Genomic DNA, 16,315 nt, shown 5'->3' on the forward strand with positions numbered 1-16,315 from the left:
ATGCTCTGTTATACACTGTCCTTATGTCCTGGCTTGGCCTTCCCATATGTTGCACCTAGTCCAACTCATGAACAAATATATAGCGTCATTCTGTGCATCCCCTATCTAGATTATTCAGTGTCCCCATAAGACTGAAGAAAGAGAAAGCTTGTGTCACATAAAAATGATACAAAAAAATATATATATTATATATAATAAAGGAACAAAGTAAGAAAGGAAACAAAAGCAAAAAACAAATATTCAACATAAATAAAAAATTATACCAATAAAAAAAAATACACAGTATAATTGTCATCATTACAGCAAGTATCTGCCCTGACACCAGAGAATAGAAGCCAAATGAGCCACATACCGGTGTCTTCGATGATAAATTCTGCTGTCATGTCCTTATCTGGCATGCCCAGTACTGATCGCAGCTCCGCCGAGCGCTCTACCAGCTCATCTATGGCTTCCCGCCAGAGCTGCAAACTAAGGACAAATATATCAAGAAACCTTCCAACCTCATGTGACAGAATGGTCTCACAGAATCTGCATCTCCTGCATGTGTGAACCGAGACTTAAAGGGTTATTCCACATTTCAACAAGTAATTGATATTGTTTGTATAAAAGAAAAGTTATAAACATTTCCAATATACTTTCTGTATCAATTCTTCACGGTTTTTTTAGATCTCGGCTTCCTGTCATGTATAGAAAGCTTCTGGGCGCGTTCACACGTTGCGCTTTGGTTGCGTTTTCATTGCGTTTTAAAACGCATTACAACATCTGAGATGAAGTGATTTGCCTAATTACATTACTGTTAACGTTTGCGTTTACAAAACGCATGTGTTAACAATGTGTTAACACATGCGTTAACATAGTGTTAACAAATCTAAATAGTAATGTAAATAGGCAAATCCCCTCTCCTCAGCTGTTGTAATGCGTTTTAAAACGCAATGAAAACGCAACCAAAACGCAACGTGTGAACGCGCCCTCTATGTTTACTTCCAGTGGACAGAAATCTGACCATGGTCACACAGGTGCACGGTTCATTATATCACACAGCTCTAATCACTCTCTATGATACTAACGAGCCGTGCACTGGTGTGACCATGGTCAGATTTCTGTCCACTGGAAGTAAACATAGAAGCTTCCTATAGAATGACAGCAAGCAGAGATCTAGAAAACCGTGAAGAATTGATACAGAAAGTATATTGGAAACGTGTATTATTTTTCATCATACAAACATTAATTTGCCAAAGTGGGAATACCCTTTTAAGATGGATTCACACAGGAGAGGTGTGGGATTCCAGCCTAAGTGCTCGATAATAAGACCAAATTCTCACAGTCATATCAACTCTCCCCTGTAGAGAGTACAGGGAGGCTCTACGCACAGCTTCCGTTATCTCTTGGGGTTTCGGCCAGGAGAAAGTAAAGGTCTATAGTAACCCAATCTTCCTCTTCTCTGTACTAAGTGGAGTGTGTAACTTGATTGAAAGAGCAAAACTTTATAGATTTTAGTGGATTTTTAAAATTTTAGTCTGAAATCTTAATTCTGCATGTTTAAAAGCGCACTTTAAAAAGGGAGTGTGTTCGTGAAAGGGAACCTGTCAGTTAAGATAACCCACACAATCTTAACATATCTATTATACATCAGTACAACTATCCCTATATGGTTCCTCCCCATGCCTGTAAAGTTCCACAGTTCATAAAGCTGACTCATCATCTATGCAAATGACCCCATGTAAGTCCGATTATTGTTTATCCTGCGAGCCGAGTTCCGTATATTTATATCCTTCCTGCTCAGCCACACCTCCAGCTCATTCCGCCTTCCCTCAGGAATGAGAGAGACCCTGGCTGTGTGACTCACTGAAGAGAATTCCTGAGGGAGGTGGGAATGAGGGAGCCGATTTTGTTTTCGGCAAATCTGACACACACAGGCAGCATCTCTCTCATTCCTGAGTTGTGAATGATATAGCACATCCGAGGAGAAAGTACACCCCTTGTCAATCGGGAAGCTAGAGGCGAAGCGGAGTTTGGAGAACATGAATATGCATAGATGATAAGTCAGCTTTACAGGCGGACTGTAGAACTTGACAGGCATGGAGCGGAACAATATAGGGATAGTTTTACTACTGTATAATCGCAGTTTTCAAAGATATGTTTAGTTAGTGTGGGTTAGTTTATCTTTCAGTTTCCTTTTAAGAGATTTATTCTCTAGGAACAGGGTTGTTGATAAATGTGTGAACACTGGTCCGACCGTTTCAACCGCAATAAGAACATCGGGCCACAAGTCCCCATAAATTTCCCTATTTTATCTAGTTCTTCCAGGAACAGCTCAGTCTATATAGGGGAACTTCTACAGTCCCAAGCAATGTACAGTACAGGCAGTCCCCGGGTTACGTACAGGATAGGTTCCTTGAGTGTGTACTTAAGTTGAGTTTGTATGTAAGTCGGAACTGAATATTTTATAATTGTAGATCCAGACAAAAAAATTTTTGATCCCAGTGACAATTGGATTATCAAAATTTTTTGCTGTAGTGGGACCAAGGATTATCAATAAAGCTTCATTACAGACACCTTACAGCTGATCATTGCAGCCTGGGACTATAGTAACATCCAGAGACTTCACCAGAGGTCATAGTGGGCAGAGGGGTCTGTCTGTAATTAGGGGTCATCTGTAAGTCGGGTGTCCTTAAGTAGTTGACCGCCTGTATATACATTTTATAGGACACATCACATGAGGGCTATTCCAAGAATTTGCCATCAGCTTATGACTGGCAGGCTTCTGATTTTTGGGACCCCAATGAAGGAGCCATGGGGCTAGTCTAGCAATTTATCATCTTATAACACTTTCCTATACAGACTGTATTAACCCTTTAAGAGGGTGTGGTTTTTATTCAGTAGTCACCGAAACATCAGCCCAATTTTTATTATAATTGGAGAGGAAGAAGCCGGGAAGGCTGCCAGCTGGCAGAGCGGATCCCGTGTCACTGACAGCGGGTTTTCTGTCATTTCCAGATTTGTCTCTTCCCTCGAGTAAAATAAATTCTCAGGAAACCCAAGGATTTCACAGACACAGAATCCTCACCCGGCCTGATGTAACAGGTCTATGGGCGCGTCCTGGACTGGTGCGTTCAGGGCACTGATACACTTATTTAGCTGAAGTAAGAAAGATTCTCGCGCTTCATCGGCAGGAATAGTAATCGCCACCTGAAATAAAAATGGAAATTCTTAAAGTCAGTAAACTGGGCAAAATACAAGGGATATAGGGACGTCCAGCAGTCAACAATCTCTTACCAAAACTTACAGTACCCAAAAGTAGCTTTGTTTTAATGGGAAATAAAAGAAGCTCTTTCATGTCTTCTTGCTGCAAGACCCAGTGTTTAATCGGACCACCCCGGTAATAATTTACATATGAGCAGCAATCATATATTTTTATCATCAAGTATAGAATAGACTTCTCTATGTATCCCAGCGTTTCAGCGAGGTCCACATTCCTCTTCATCACTGCCCCTTATCTGGCAGTAGCCTCCCCCTACTCCTCAGTGCCATTTTCTGGCTATAAGACAACTGGCTGCAGCAGGAACTTCCCCCTCCTTCCCATCCCCGGTATCTGGTTATCGTCCTCATCACTGTCTGTCCTGTGTCTGGCTGTAAGATAACTGGCTGCAGCAGGAGCCTTCCCCTTCTCTCCCTGTCCTGTATCTGGCTGTAAGATAACTGGCTGCAGCAGGAGCCTTCCCCTTCTCTCCCTGTCCTGTGTCTGGCTGTAAGATAACTGGCTGCAGCAGGAGCCTTCCCCTTCTCTCCCTGTCCTGTGTCTGGCTGTAAGATAACTGGCTGCAGCAGGAGCCTTCCCCTTCTCTCCCTGTCCTGTGTCTGGCTGTAAGATAACTGGCTTCTGCAGGAGCCCTCCCCTTCTCTTCCTGTTCTGTGTAAGGGCTTATTCACATGGCCGTCTGCTGGGACGTACATGTGGCCACATGTACGTCCCCATAGACGGCAATAGCGGCACGGCGCAGATACGGTGCCACACATGTGTGGCACCGATCCGAGCCGCACACCGCAAAAAGATAGAGCATGCTCTATCTTTCGGCGAGTGTACGGCCGCGTCCCGCTATTCTCTATGGAGGGAGGAGGGGTCACCTCCTCCTCCACTCGAGCACACGGTGGTATGCCCGCACGGTGGGCATACCGCGTGTGTATGTACCCTCAGGCTGTAAGATAACTGGCTGCAGCAGGAGCCCTCCCCTTCTCTCCCTGTCCTGTGTCTGGCTGTAAGATAACTGGCTGCAGCAGGAGCCCTCCCCTTCTCTCCCTGTCCTGTGTCTGGCTGTAAGATAACTGGCTGCAGCAGGAGCCTTCCCCTTCTCTCCATGTCCTGTGTCTGGCTGTAAGATAACTGGCTGCAGCAGTGCCTCCTCCTGTGCTGTAGACTGCTACGCTCCACCCCTTTCTGCACACTGATATAGACTAAGGATTGCTATATCTCTTGTGTAGGGGACTTGCCGTTATCTGGAGATGTTCCCTGTATAAACTGCAGGTTTTGACGCTGGGATGTATATAGGATGTATAGACAATATATTCCTCCGGAACGTGCAGCATGGCGCTGTGCCAAGCACTAGAGCTTGATTCACACAGGGACCATCTGCATGGATTCTCTATGTTTTTGGAGGTTTTCTCCAACCGTATGGAGTTTAAAAAGAAACCCCAAAAAACAACATAAAAAAAAATCCTAGCTAAAGCTAAAAGGGGATGTCCAGGATTGCGACCCGTTATATACTTGTGTAATAGATCTGTTACTCCCTTGTAACTAATGACAACAAATGCACATGCACATGCAGGGTTCACACATGCTGAACACTGGGACCCGTATGCTAGCCTGATCCCAAGGACTGAACTCATTGCATGGGGTGGGAGTCCTTGCATCATACAGAAATATGATGCAAGGAGTCCGTGTCTGCAATGCCGCCGGTACTGTAGGAACTGTTACTGTTCTGGCTGGCAGACAGCGACTCCTTGCATCATATTTGTATATGATGCAAATAATCCCCTCTTGTGCAACGGGTGCAGTTTGATGTGATTGGACCTACATAAGGCTGCGTTTCTGTGCACCCGTGTAAGGTGTAAGGGCGCCTTGTCGCCCCTCCCCCTGCATATGTAGTAGGCGATCAGTGCTGCAGTGTAAAGCTAGCCCCCCTAACAGGTCCTTTAGAGTTTTAACAAGAGAGAAAAGCTGCAATCTCCCTAGGTCTCTATTCACACAGAGATCTCACCTGCTTCAGCTCCGTCACTGATAAGTCCCAGACACGCTCCAGCTTCTCTTCTTCTTTTAGCTCATCGCTTTCTTCACTATGAGAGTTTTGCACAACGTGTCCCAGAAGCTCCTCCGATAAGCTGACGCCATCCTGGACATCGGGGGAGACGTACTGGCGCCACAGCTGATGCAGATCCTGGACGGCCTCATGTCTGTAATGTAACTGTATGAGGGAAGGGGGCGATGGTGAGCGCTGAGCACAAGTATACACAACACTATATACCTAACAACGGGGGGGGGGGGGGGGGGAGCTGCAGAGTACTGCACCGCCTGCCACTTACCTTTACTTATTACAAGGCGTATAATGGTCTCCAGTAAGAATAGAATAATATTTCCCTTCCCAGTGCCCTGATACCACCTCTAGATAGCACTGCATTTGTACAGCCTAAATTCATCTTTCATCAAACTTTGCATAAATCACTAATCCGGTGTGAATACATATGAATAAGTTGGATGTGATCTGCATTATTTAGCAGTTTTCCCCTCTGCAGGTTCCTCAGTTGTCTAAGGATTACAGAAGTCTCCCATTCACTGCATTTAAAGGGTAGGAGGAGAATCTGCCCCATAACTCTCCCTTGGAATCATTAGCAGGTTCATATAGGACAACACAAGGAGGAGTGACCTGTACTCAGGCGCGTAACTTGAGGGGGTGCAGAGGTTGCGATCACACCTGGGCCCAAGAGGTTTAGGGGGCCCTTATGGTGTCACTTTCCCATATGAGAAGACTATTACTATAAACCGTACGTAATATTCGGGGGCCTGGCACAGACTTTGCACTGGAGCCCAACAGCTTCTAGTTACGCCACTACCTGTACTTATGAGAATAAAGCACATGGGGCGAGATAGAAACTTACTAGTAGCTCCAACGACCTCTTTATGGGTCTGTGTTTTTCTTCTCCTACTCAGAAACATTGCCAGAATTATATACAAAAATTATATAGAGGTACTGACCTATACTGAAGTGGCTAAAGCACTTAGGGTGAGATAGAAACTTACTAGTAGCTCCGGCATTCTCTGTATGTGCCTGTGTCTTACCTCTCTTACTCAAAAGGATCATCAGAATGACATATTACAGAGAAGCAAGGACCTGTACTGAAGTGGATTAAGCACTTGTGGCGAGATAGAAACTTACTAGTAGCTCCAGCAGCCTCTTTATGTGCCTTTATCTTTCTTCTATTATTTAGATGCATAATAAGTATAATATAGAAAAATGATAGAGAAGTAGGGACCTGCACTGAAAAGACTAAAGCACTAAGGGCGAGATAGAAACTTACTTTTAGCAGCTGTTCTCTCCGCCCCCTCCACTCTCCATAGACTTCTATGTAATATGATTAAAGCTCTAGAGCCAGAGTGAGAGTTGGCACAGATGACTTCACGGACCATATACAGGTCATGCACAATGAGGCACATTGTACTGACTTCACAGGGAGCAATACTGAAGTGCCTGAGGGCCTCTATAACAGACTCCAGTCACTTTATCCCTGCTTATCCCCTTTTTGGGACTTTATAATAGTCCTGGTTCCTGGTCCCAAACTACCCAACAATTTCATTTAAAGAGCTTAAAGAGAACCTGTCACCAGGTTTTACCTCACTAAACTAGCAGCCCCCTCAGGTAGGGTAAGAAATGTCCTTCCTAGAATTCTCTCTTTCATGTGAAATATCACCCATTTACCTAAAAAAAAAAAATCTCCTCCATATCGAGGCAAATATGACTCGTCTCACCTCATTTGCACATGAGAGGAGTAAGGTTTAACAATTGCAGGGGAAGCGTCACTTAAGAATCCAGTATCTTTAGTTGTATAGCACCTAGAAACAAGCTTTTTTGTCATATTAAAGATAAAAATCTCATCTTTCAAAACCCACCCAGCTTACAGTCAGTGACTGTGATAGAACTGGACATACAGGCAGTAACAAAATAGGCGGAACTGGATCTTTATCTGCAGCTCACATTTCCAGCTATGTCCAGTTGACTGTATCACAAAGCCATAAGTCTGAAAGATGAGATTCTTATCTTTAATATAACACCAGTAACATGTTTATAAGTGCTATAGAACAGAAGATAGAGGCGTCTGAAGTGACCCTCCTCCTGCAACCACTAAACTTGACTCCTCTCATGTAAAAAATGGGATGAGAAGAGTCATATTTATTTGACTTTGGGAGAGATTTTATAATAGGTAAACGAAGGAGATTTCAGCTAAAAGAGGGAATTCTAGAAAGGACGTTTCGTATCCTACCTGAGGGGAGTAGTAGTTTAGTGGGGTAATACCTGGTGACACGGCTTTCTATTCCTGTATGTGGGGAAATCATACATGTAAATGCAGATCAGGATGAATTCGGTGATGAAATTCTTTGACAGAACTTCCCAGGACCCATAAAACCCGTTATGCAGTGAGGAGATAACACTGAATACAATACTATGTATAAGATGGAAGCGCAGGGTAATACTGCCCCCTAGTGTCTGACACTGGGTACAGCAATCCTCACGTGGCAGGGAATGTGACCCGGGAGAGAGCAAGGTGGATGTATCAGGGGATAGAATAATTGGGAGATTATCCTACACACCTTGGGGTTCACCCTGCAGAACATCTCCTCCTCCGTCAGGGGTGTAGCGGGGGACTGGGGCCGCTCCGGGCTACGGACCCCCTCCAGAATTTCCTGAACCGTCTTCTGGGCGATGAATAAGGCCTCGCGGGACTCCAGCTCCTTCTATCAGGTATAAGATGATACATAATGTTATCAGTGTAACAGCTGCACCCATGCAATGTACAGCACCCATAATATGTACAGCGCCCCCATGCAATGTACAGCACCCATAATATGTACAGCGCCCCCATGCAATGTACAGCACCCATAATATGTACAGCGCCCCCATGCAACGTACAGCGCCCATGCAACGTACAGCGCCCATGCAACGTACAGCGCCCCCATGCAACGTACAGCGCCCCCATGCAACGTACAGCGCCCCCATGCAACGTACAGCGCCCCCATGCAACGTACAGCGCCCCCATGCAACGTACAGCGCCCCCATGCAACGTACAGCGCCCCCATGCAACGTACAGCGCCCCCATGCAACGTACAGCGCCCCCATGCAACGTACAGCGCCCCCATGCAACGTACAGCGCCCCCATGCAACGTACAGCGCCCCCATGCAACGTACAGCGCCCCCATGCAACGTACAGCGCCCCCATGCAACGTACAGCACCCCCATGCAATGTACAGCGTACAGCGCCCCCATGCAATGTACAGCGCCCCCATGCAATGTACAGCGCCCCCATGCAATGTACAGCGCCCCCATGCAATGTACAGCGCCCCCATGCAATGTACAGCGCCCCCATGCAATGTACAGCGCCCCCATGCAATGTACAGCGCCCCCATGCAATGTACAGCGCCCCCATGCAATGTACAGCGCACCCATGCAATGTACAGCGCCCCCATGCAATGTACAGCGCCCATGCAATGTACAGCGCCCATGCAATGTACAGCGCCCATGCAATGTACAGCGCCCATGCAATGTACAGCGCCCCCATGCAATGTACAGCGCCCATGCAATGTACAGCCCCCATGCAATGTACAGCGCCCATGCAATGTACAGCGCCCATAAAATGTACAGCACCCACATTAGTGGAGGAGGATTTAGGATTAAAAGAATTCAATATCAGGGCGACAATTAGCAGGATACAGACAGTTTTGATAAATAAAGTTAGGACATTTTTCAATAAACTTTCTGTGTTATTTCTAAATACTTTGCAAGATCTCCGCTTGCTGTCATCCTGTAGGGACCCTCGTGTTGGGGTTCGCTCCCTACCTGTAGGGCCTCTCTCAGCGCCGCAGTCTTGTCCTCATACAGTGATATTCCCCACAGAGACACCTGGATGAGCGCCCCGGCCAGGAGCACCGGGTGAGTGCAGAACTCCCAACTCTCACTGAAGATTCCCGCTGTCACCGACTTGAAGTGGAAGGGGAAGGTCTGAGCCTCTCCTGGAAGGATCACACCTGGAGACAACACACATGGATACACGTATACACAGTACAGGGATAATACACACAGTGATGTCACAGTACAGGGGTAATACACACAGTGATGTCACAGTACAGGGGTAATACACACAGTGATGTCACAGTACAGGGATAATACACACAGCGATGTCACAGTACAGGGTAATACACACAGTGATGTCACAGTACAGAGATAATACACACAGTGATGTCACAGTACAGAGATAATACACACAGTGATGTCACAGTACAGGGATAATACACACAGTGATGTCACAGTACAGGGATAATACACACAGTGATGTCACAGTACAGAGATAATACACACAGTGATGTCACAGTACAGGGATAATACACACAGTGATGTCACAGTACAGAGATAATACACACAGTGATGTCACAGTACAGGGATAATGCACACAGTGATGTCACAGTACAGAGATAATACACACAGTGATGTCACAGTACAGGGTAATACACACAGTGATGTCACAGTACAGGGATAATACACACAGTGATGTCACAGTACAGGGATAATACACACAGCGATGTCACAGTACAGGGATAATACACACAGTGATGTCACAGTACAGGGATAATACACACAGTGATGTCACAGTACAGAGATAATACACACAGTGATGTCACAGTACAGGGATAATGCACACAGTGATGTCACAGTACAGGGATAATGCACACAGTGATGTCACAGTACAGAGATAATACACACAGTGATGTAACAGTACAGGGATAATACACACAGTGATGTCACAGTACAGAGATAATACACACAGTGATGTCACAGTACAGGGATAATACACAAAGTGATGTCACAGTACAGGGACAATACACAAAGTGATGTCACAGTACAGGGATAATACACACAGTGATGTCACAGTACAGGGATAATACAGTGATGTCACCGTACAGGGATAGTACACACAGTGATGTCACCGTACAGGGATAATACACACAGTGATGTCACAGTACAGGGATAATACACACAGTGATGTCACAGTACAGGGATAATACACACAGTGATGTCACAGTACAGGGATAATACACACAGTGATGTCACAGTATTGGGATAATACACACAGTGATGTCACAGTACAGGGATAATACACACATTGATGTCACAGTATTGGGATAATACACACAGTGATGTCACAGTACAGAGATAATACACACAGTGATGTCACAGTACAGGGATAATGCACACAGTGATGTCACAGTATTGGGATAATACACACAGTGATGTCACAGTACAGGGATAATACACACAGTGATGTCACAGTACAGAGATAATACACACAGTGATGTCACAGTACAGGGATAATACACACAGTGGTGTCACAGTATTGGGATAATACACACAGTGATGTCACAGTACAGAGATAATACACACAGTGATGTCACAGTACAGGGATAATACACACAGTGATGTCACAGAACAGGGATAATACACAAAGTGATGTCACAGTACAGGGACAATACACAAAGTGATGTCACAGTACAGGGATAATACAGTGATGTCACAGTACAGGGACAATACAGTGATGTCACAGTACAGGGATAATACAGTGATGTCACCGTACAGGGATAGTACACACAGTGATGTCACAGTACAGGGATAATACACACAGTGATGTCACAGTACAGGGATAATACACACAGTGATGTCACAGTACAGGGATAGTACACACAGTGATGTCACAGTACAGGGATAATACACACAGTGATGTCACAGTACAGAGATAATACACACAGTGATGTCACAGTACAGGGATAATGCACACAGTGATGTCACAGTATTGGGATAATACACACAGTGATGTCACAGTACAGGGATAATACACACAGTGATGTCACAGTACAGAGATAATACACACAGTGATGTCACAGTACAGGGATAATACACACAGTGATGTCACAGTATTGGGATAATACACACAGTGATGTCACAGTACAGAGATAATACACACAGTGATGTCACAGTACAGGGATAATACACACAGTGATGTCACAGAACAGGGATAATACACAAAGTGATGTCACAGTACAGGGACAATACACAAAGTGATGTCACAGTACAGGGATAATACAGTGATGTCACAGTACAGGGATAATACAGTGATGTCACCGTACAGGGATAGTACACACAGTGATGTCACAGTACAGGGATATTACACACAGTGATGTCACAGTACAGGGATAATACACACAGTGATGTCACAGTACAGGGATAATACACACAGTGATGTCACAGTACAGGGATAGTACACACAGTGATGTCACAGTACAGGGATAATACACACAGTGATGTCACAGTACAGGGATAATACACAGTGATGTCACAGTACAGGAATAATACACACAGTGATGTCACAGTACAGGGATAATACACACAGTGATGTCACAGTACAGGGGTAATACACAGTGATGTCACAGTACAGGGATAATACACACAGTGATGTCACAGTACAGGGATAATACACACAGTGATGTCACAGTACAGGGATAATACACACAGTGATGTCACAGTACAGGGATAGTACACACAGTGATGTCACAGTACAGAGATAATACACACAGTGATGTCACAGTACAGGGATAATACACAGTGATGTCACAGTACAGGGATAATACACAGTGATGTCACAGTACATGTATTGTCTTCTTACCAGCGCTGGTGTTGAAGTAGAAATGTTGTACCCGGGGCTCTTTGTGGAGGTTTCCTAGGCTGGTGACATGCGGCAGGCGTCTCCACTCGTACCACACTGCCGCACTCCCGTTGTTGACAACCTCTAGGACTGAAGAAGCTTTCTCCCCTGCGAGGGCTTCGAAGGTAATCCGCGTGGAGATTCCCACCTTTTCCTACGAGGATAAGGATACAGAAACAACACTTTAAAGGGCTAAATATATAAATGACTAAACCTTAGGAGGAGTCATCAATATCAGAGTGACGGGCTGTCCCACCAATCAGAGAGAAGCCAGAGAGAGAACAGCGCCATCCTCTGTGTAGTGGCCACTCTGGGTTACTGCAGCTCAGCTCCCATTTATGAGTTAGCGCATTGAGAAATACTAGTATACTAGGCTTCTGATGTAATATCATACATTACCCTGTAAGACATCGGATTCTCCACCCAAACCGCCGGCTGACCGCAGAAAAGCAACGAGGGGCCCAGCACGAAATCTGGAACAACGTCTGGGAATTCGCTGAGGGGGTCCCTGTAACGATAAGTCTGGGTAATACACGTCTCCTACACATCAGCGCTCACCCCTCACTCCCATACTCACTGGTTTTCTTTATCCTCTGAGGGGGTCTCTTGCTGTTCTTCAGTAATCGGGACACTTTCAGCAGATACAGACGTAAATGTCCGCCCTCGCCCGATCACTTCCAACCCATCTATATCCTATAATACAGACAGCAGGATGCAGGTTATATGGGGATCTGTCCTCCCCGCAGAGCAAACAACACTCTCCCATGTGACTGCCGTAAAGCGTAGCTCTGAACGCTGTTAATCGCAGTTCGGGCAAGATGGCCGCCATATCATGTACAGGAAATAAAATATAACACTCTATGGAGCCGAAAAGTTCCCTTAAAGGCTAAGGTGAGTTGTTCAACCTTCACTGCGATAAATTATTAAAGGGACTTCCCCCATAAGGACAATTATCCCTTAAAGGGATTTCCCATGGGATAAGGCCTAACTAGCTGATCAGAGGGGGTCTTAGTGCTGAGACGCCCCCAGATCACGAGAACGAAGGGTCCGACCGCTCACCGCCCCGTCAGATTAATGGCCACGACCGTTCTGCTCCATTAATCTCTATGGAGCTGACGGAAATCGCCGAACGCTGCGAATAGTAAAAAAAACATATTGTTAGAAGGGTGGATCCACAGATTTCCCAGAAAATTGTAATTATTTCAATGCATCTTAACGAAGGGAAAAAAAAACAACTTTTGAAAAAAAAAAAAAAATGTATTCAAATGTCTTCAAGGGAAAAGCTTTCTGTTTCCATAGTAACAGACTACAGACACAGCATGTGTAGTCTGTTGCTCTATTTTTAAACATACCTGATCTACAACAAAATAATCGAAAGAAGAATCCAAGTCATTCCGATCCCCGATGATTTGTACGTATTGAAAGAAAATAGGCGGGGCCAGACTACGGAACATTTCCTTTCTGTAGTCTGTTAACGTGGAAACGTAAAGGTCTACACAGCGTGATGCGACAGGAGATACCTACAGTTTTACAACTGAAAAGGTGCAAAGGTGCACAGGATGGAAAAAATAAGCGGCAGGTGCATCATGGGGGAGGATTTTTAGGTACCGGTTTGGTGAAGTTGAGCTCCTCCATGACCGCTCTGAGCTTCTCCTTGCGGTGTTGGAGGTACAAGCTTTTGTCCCACGTACAGTGATACGGGGGCCTTTCTGCGGAGCCTGAAATTGGGAAGAAAATGACAAAAATTGTGGATATTTTTAGTCAGGACACCGGAAAACTGCGCCTGATAGATAAGACCTGTCGTACCCGTCTCCTGCCTGATGCCGGGTGGTTTCCCTATGTGAGTGATTGGTGAGGGGTAACCCCGCTCGCACTGGGTGAGGGTCATTGTCAGGCCGGTCACGTCATCTCCAATAACTTCAGAGAGGTTCCAGAATTCACTTCCAATGTGATGGCCCTGTAGCAAATAACAGTCAAAGGGGTTGTCCCAGAACAGACAGGATCACATGCCCCGCCCCCAAAGTAGAGACATTGATCACCTATCCCATTGTTTTATGAGCCAGCCCCCTAAAAAAAGCCCAGTCCCTCCTCTATGGTCCATAGCGTGACCCTGAACTTACCTTACCATGCTCCAGAGCCGGGATAGAGCGGTCTATCAAGTGTCTTTCCTCCTGGACGCGGCGGAAATCTTCGGATAGATTCATTAGAAGCTGGTCGCTGGGTCTGCCGAGATGATCTGCCCCAAATGCAAAAATTAAGTAAATCCTTCATTACAATTCCCTACCATATTGCTGTAATAAAGTCTGTATAACTCCTTCACCTAGCCGGCTGTCCTGCTGAATGTGATCATCTGACAAGCACACTGCTTCTTAAAGGAAATCTACCAGGGATACTTACTCAAAGACACTATGACTGTGGAAATCTTCTTATATTTGTTATCTATGGCCTCCTTCCTTCTAAAATCTATTTTTTAAATTATGCTAATGAGTCAAAAGGGTTCTGGGGGCATTACCAGAGCCCCTCTATGCTGTAGCTTTACAGTCCATTACACTTTCATTCTCTTAAAACTTCCCCCCTCCCTCTGCTCACACAGAAGTGCTGAAGAATTCCATGAAGCTACAGCACAGAGGGGCTCTGGTAAGCCATTGTAGCTCATTAGCATAATTTTAAAAGTTGATTTTAGAAGTAAGAGGCCATGGATAACAAATATAAGAAGATTATCACGGTGCCTGGATCTATGAGTAATGTCCCTGGTTTATCAGGATGGATATTGCTGGTAGATTTCCTTTAAAGGTTTTCTAGGAAAATGGAAGCAACCAGGGAACTGGGTTATTTCTAGAAAATCCCTTTAAAGTATTGTCTCTGTCTGTTCTCCCTTCACTTAAAGGGGTTGTTCGGTTTTGGTCATTTTTCCACCATGTGCCTCAGGTTATACTTACCTTTGTCAGTGTCTCCGATCCAGTGCAGCACCTCCCATCACCGCCAGAGTCTGTTGTTATAGGAGGATGGCAGTGATGTTACATCGACTGCAATTGATACTGACTGCGCATGCAGGCAGTGCCAGGTGCTATGGACGTGACAACAGAGGCCGGTGATAACACGAGGCACTGAACTAGATCGGAGACATCTACAAATAACTTCTTCATTATTTTGGCTCATAAGTATCAAAATTACCGAAACTGGACAACCCCCTTTATTGTTCAATGTTGCTGCCCAACCTGATCAGTCACAGTAAAGCAAAGCAAATAAAACTCAGACGGACGGGATAGGGAGTCCAGCTGCCTCTTCCTCAGGTCCATGTGGTAGGTCCAGTTGTTCAGGGCATTGTCCTGCTTCTGTAGATGCGCCTCCGTCTTCTGCTGGAGTTGTCCTTCTCCGTCGTATGGTCCGAGAGCATCGAACTGTGGAGCGTCTGGTATGAGCTGAGCGACCTAACACAGAGATCACCCAAATAACAGTCAGCTATCAAACATATAGAGAATCCCAAGGAATGAAACATTCTATCTTCTCGATTACCTCCAGCCAAAGCTCCGCCCACTTGGTTCCCGATTACGAGAACCTTGCTTTTAGATCCAGTGTTACCTGATGATCATCTTCTTGCAATATCACCGGTAGTAAATCCACCCCTATGTATGTGACCCCATATAACTTACCTGTACGTCTCCTCTTGCAGTGGCTTCTCGCCTCAGCTCCTGTAAAGACCCCAGGATGTTGTGCGGCAGGAGCTGACCCCGCGTGTCACACAAAGGGACTTCTACTCCTTTAAAAACAAGACATGGATTTATTTTAGTCTATGATGCAAATATCCAAAGCCGACCCCAGTGATGAGCTATAGGTAAGGCTAAATTCACACTGCCGTGAGCCCGCCGCACTGTATCACGGCGGGCACACGGCAGCGCGGGGAGGGGAGGAGGAGGTGAGCACAGCTCACCCCCGCCCCTCTCCATAGGAATTAATGGCGCACGGCGCCGTAATACGGGGAAAGATAGGACATGTCCTATCTTTCCCCGGGCTACGGAGCGGTACGGTGCCGCACGTGTGCTGCACCGTACTGCTCCCGTACAGGGCCGTGAACCCATAGAAGTGTATGGGGGACGTATATCAGCCGTATATATACGTCGGCCGTATATACGTCCCCCATACTGTAGTGTGAATGTGGCCTAAGTGTTCAAATTCCCTGCAGCGCCACCACAGGGGATATGATGCATTGCACAGTGTCCATTCAGAACACTGGGGCACATTTACTTACCCGTCCGCATTGTGATCCCCAATCCACGTAGATCGTGTGCCCGATTTCCTG

General features: G+C 45.7%; 1 protein-coding gene across 1 annotated transcript in view; it reads right to left on the reverse strand.

Annotated features, from left to right (window-relative positions):
• Positions 1-16,315, reverse strand: part of MYCBPAP (MYCBP associated protein) — a 28,495-nt gene that overhangs the window by 8,432 nt on the left and 3,748 nt on the right. Inside the window, exons 4-16 of the mRNA XM_072112371.1 lie at positions 15,669-15,775; positions 15,278-15,446; positions 14,136-14,251; positions 13,822-13,972; positions 13,624-13,733; positions 12,593-12,708; positions 12,415-12,523; positions 11,977-12,169; positions 9,102-9,289; positions 7,859-8,002; positions 5,256-5,459; positions 3,068-3,189; positions 353-468 (exon numbers count right to left, since the gene is read on the reverse strand). Of these exons, the coding sequence (XP_071968472.1) occupies positions 353-468; positions 3,068-3,189; positions 5,256-5,459; positions 7,859-8,002; positions 9,102-9,289; positions 11,977-12,169; positions 12,415-12,523; positions 12,593-12,708; positions 13,624-13,733; positions 13,822-13,972; positions 14,136-14,251; positions 15,278-15,446; positions 15,669-15,775 (1,845 nt within the window). The remainder of the gene's footprint in view (positions 1-352; positions 469-3,067; positions 3,190-5,255; positions 5,460-7,858; positions 8,003-9,101; positions 9,290-11,976; positions 12,170-12,414; positions 12,524-12,592; positions 12,709-13,623; positions 13,734-13,821; positions 13,973-14,135; positions 14,252-15,277; positions 15,447-15,668; positions 15,776-16,315) is intronic.

This window comes from Engystomops pustulosus, chromosome 6 (genome assembly GCF_040894005.1).
Source record: "Engystomops pustulosus chromosome 6, aEngPut4.maternal, whole genome shotgun sequence".
In the NCBI taxonomy this organism is placed as follows: domain Eukaryota; kingdom Metazoa; phylum Chordata; class Amphibia; order Anura; family Leptodactylidae; genus Engystomops; species Engystomops pustulosus.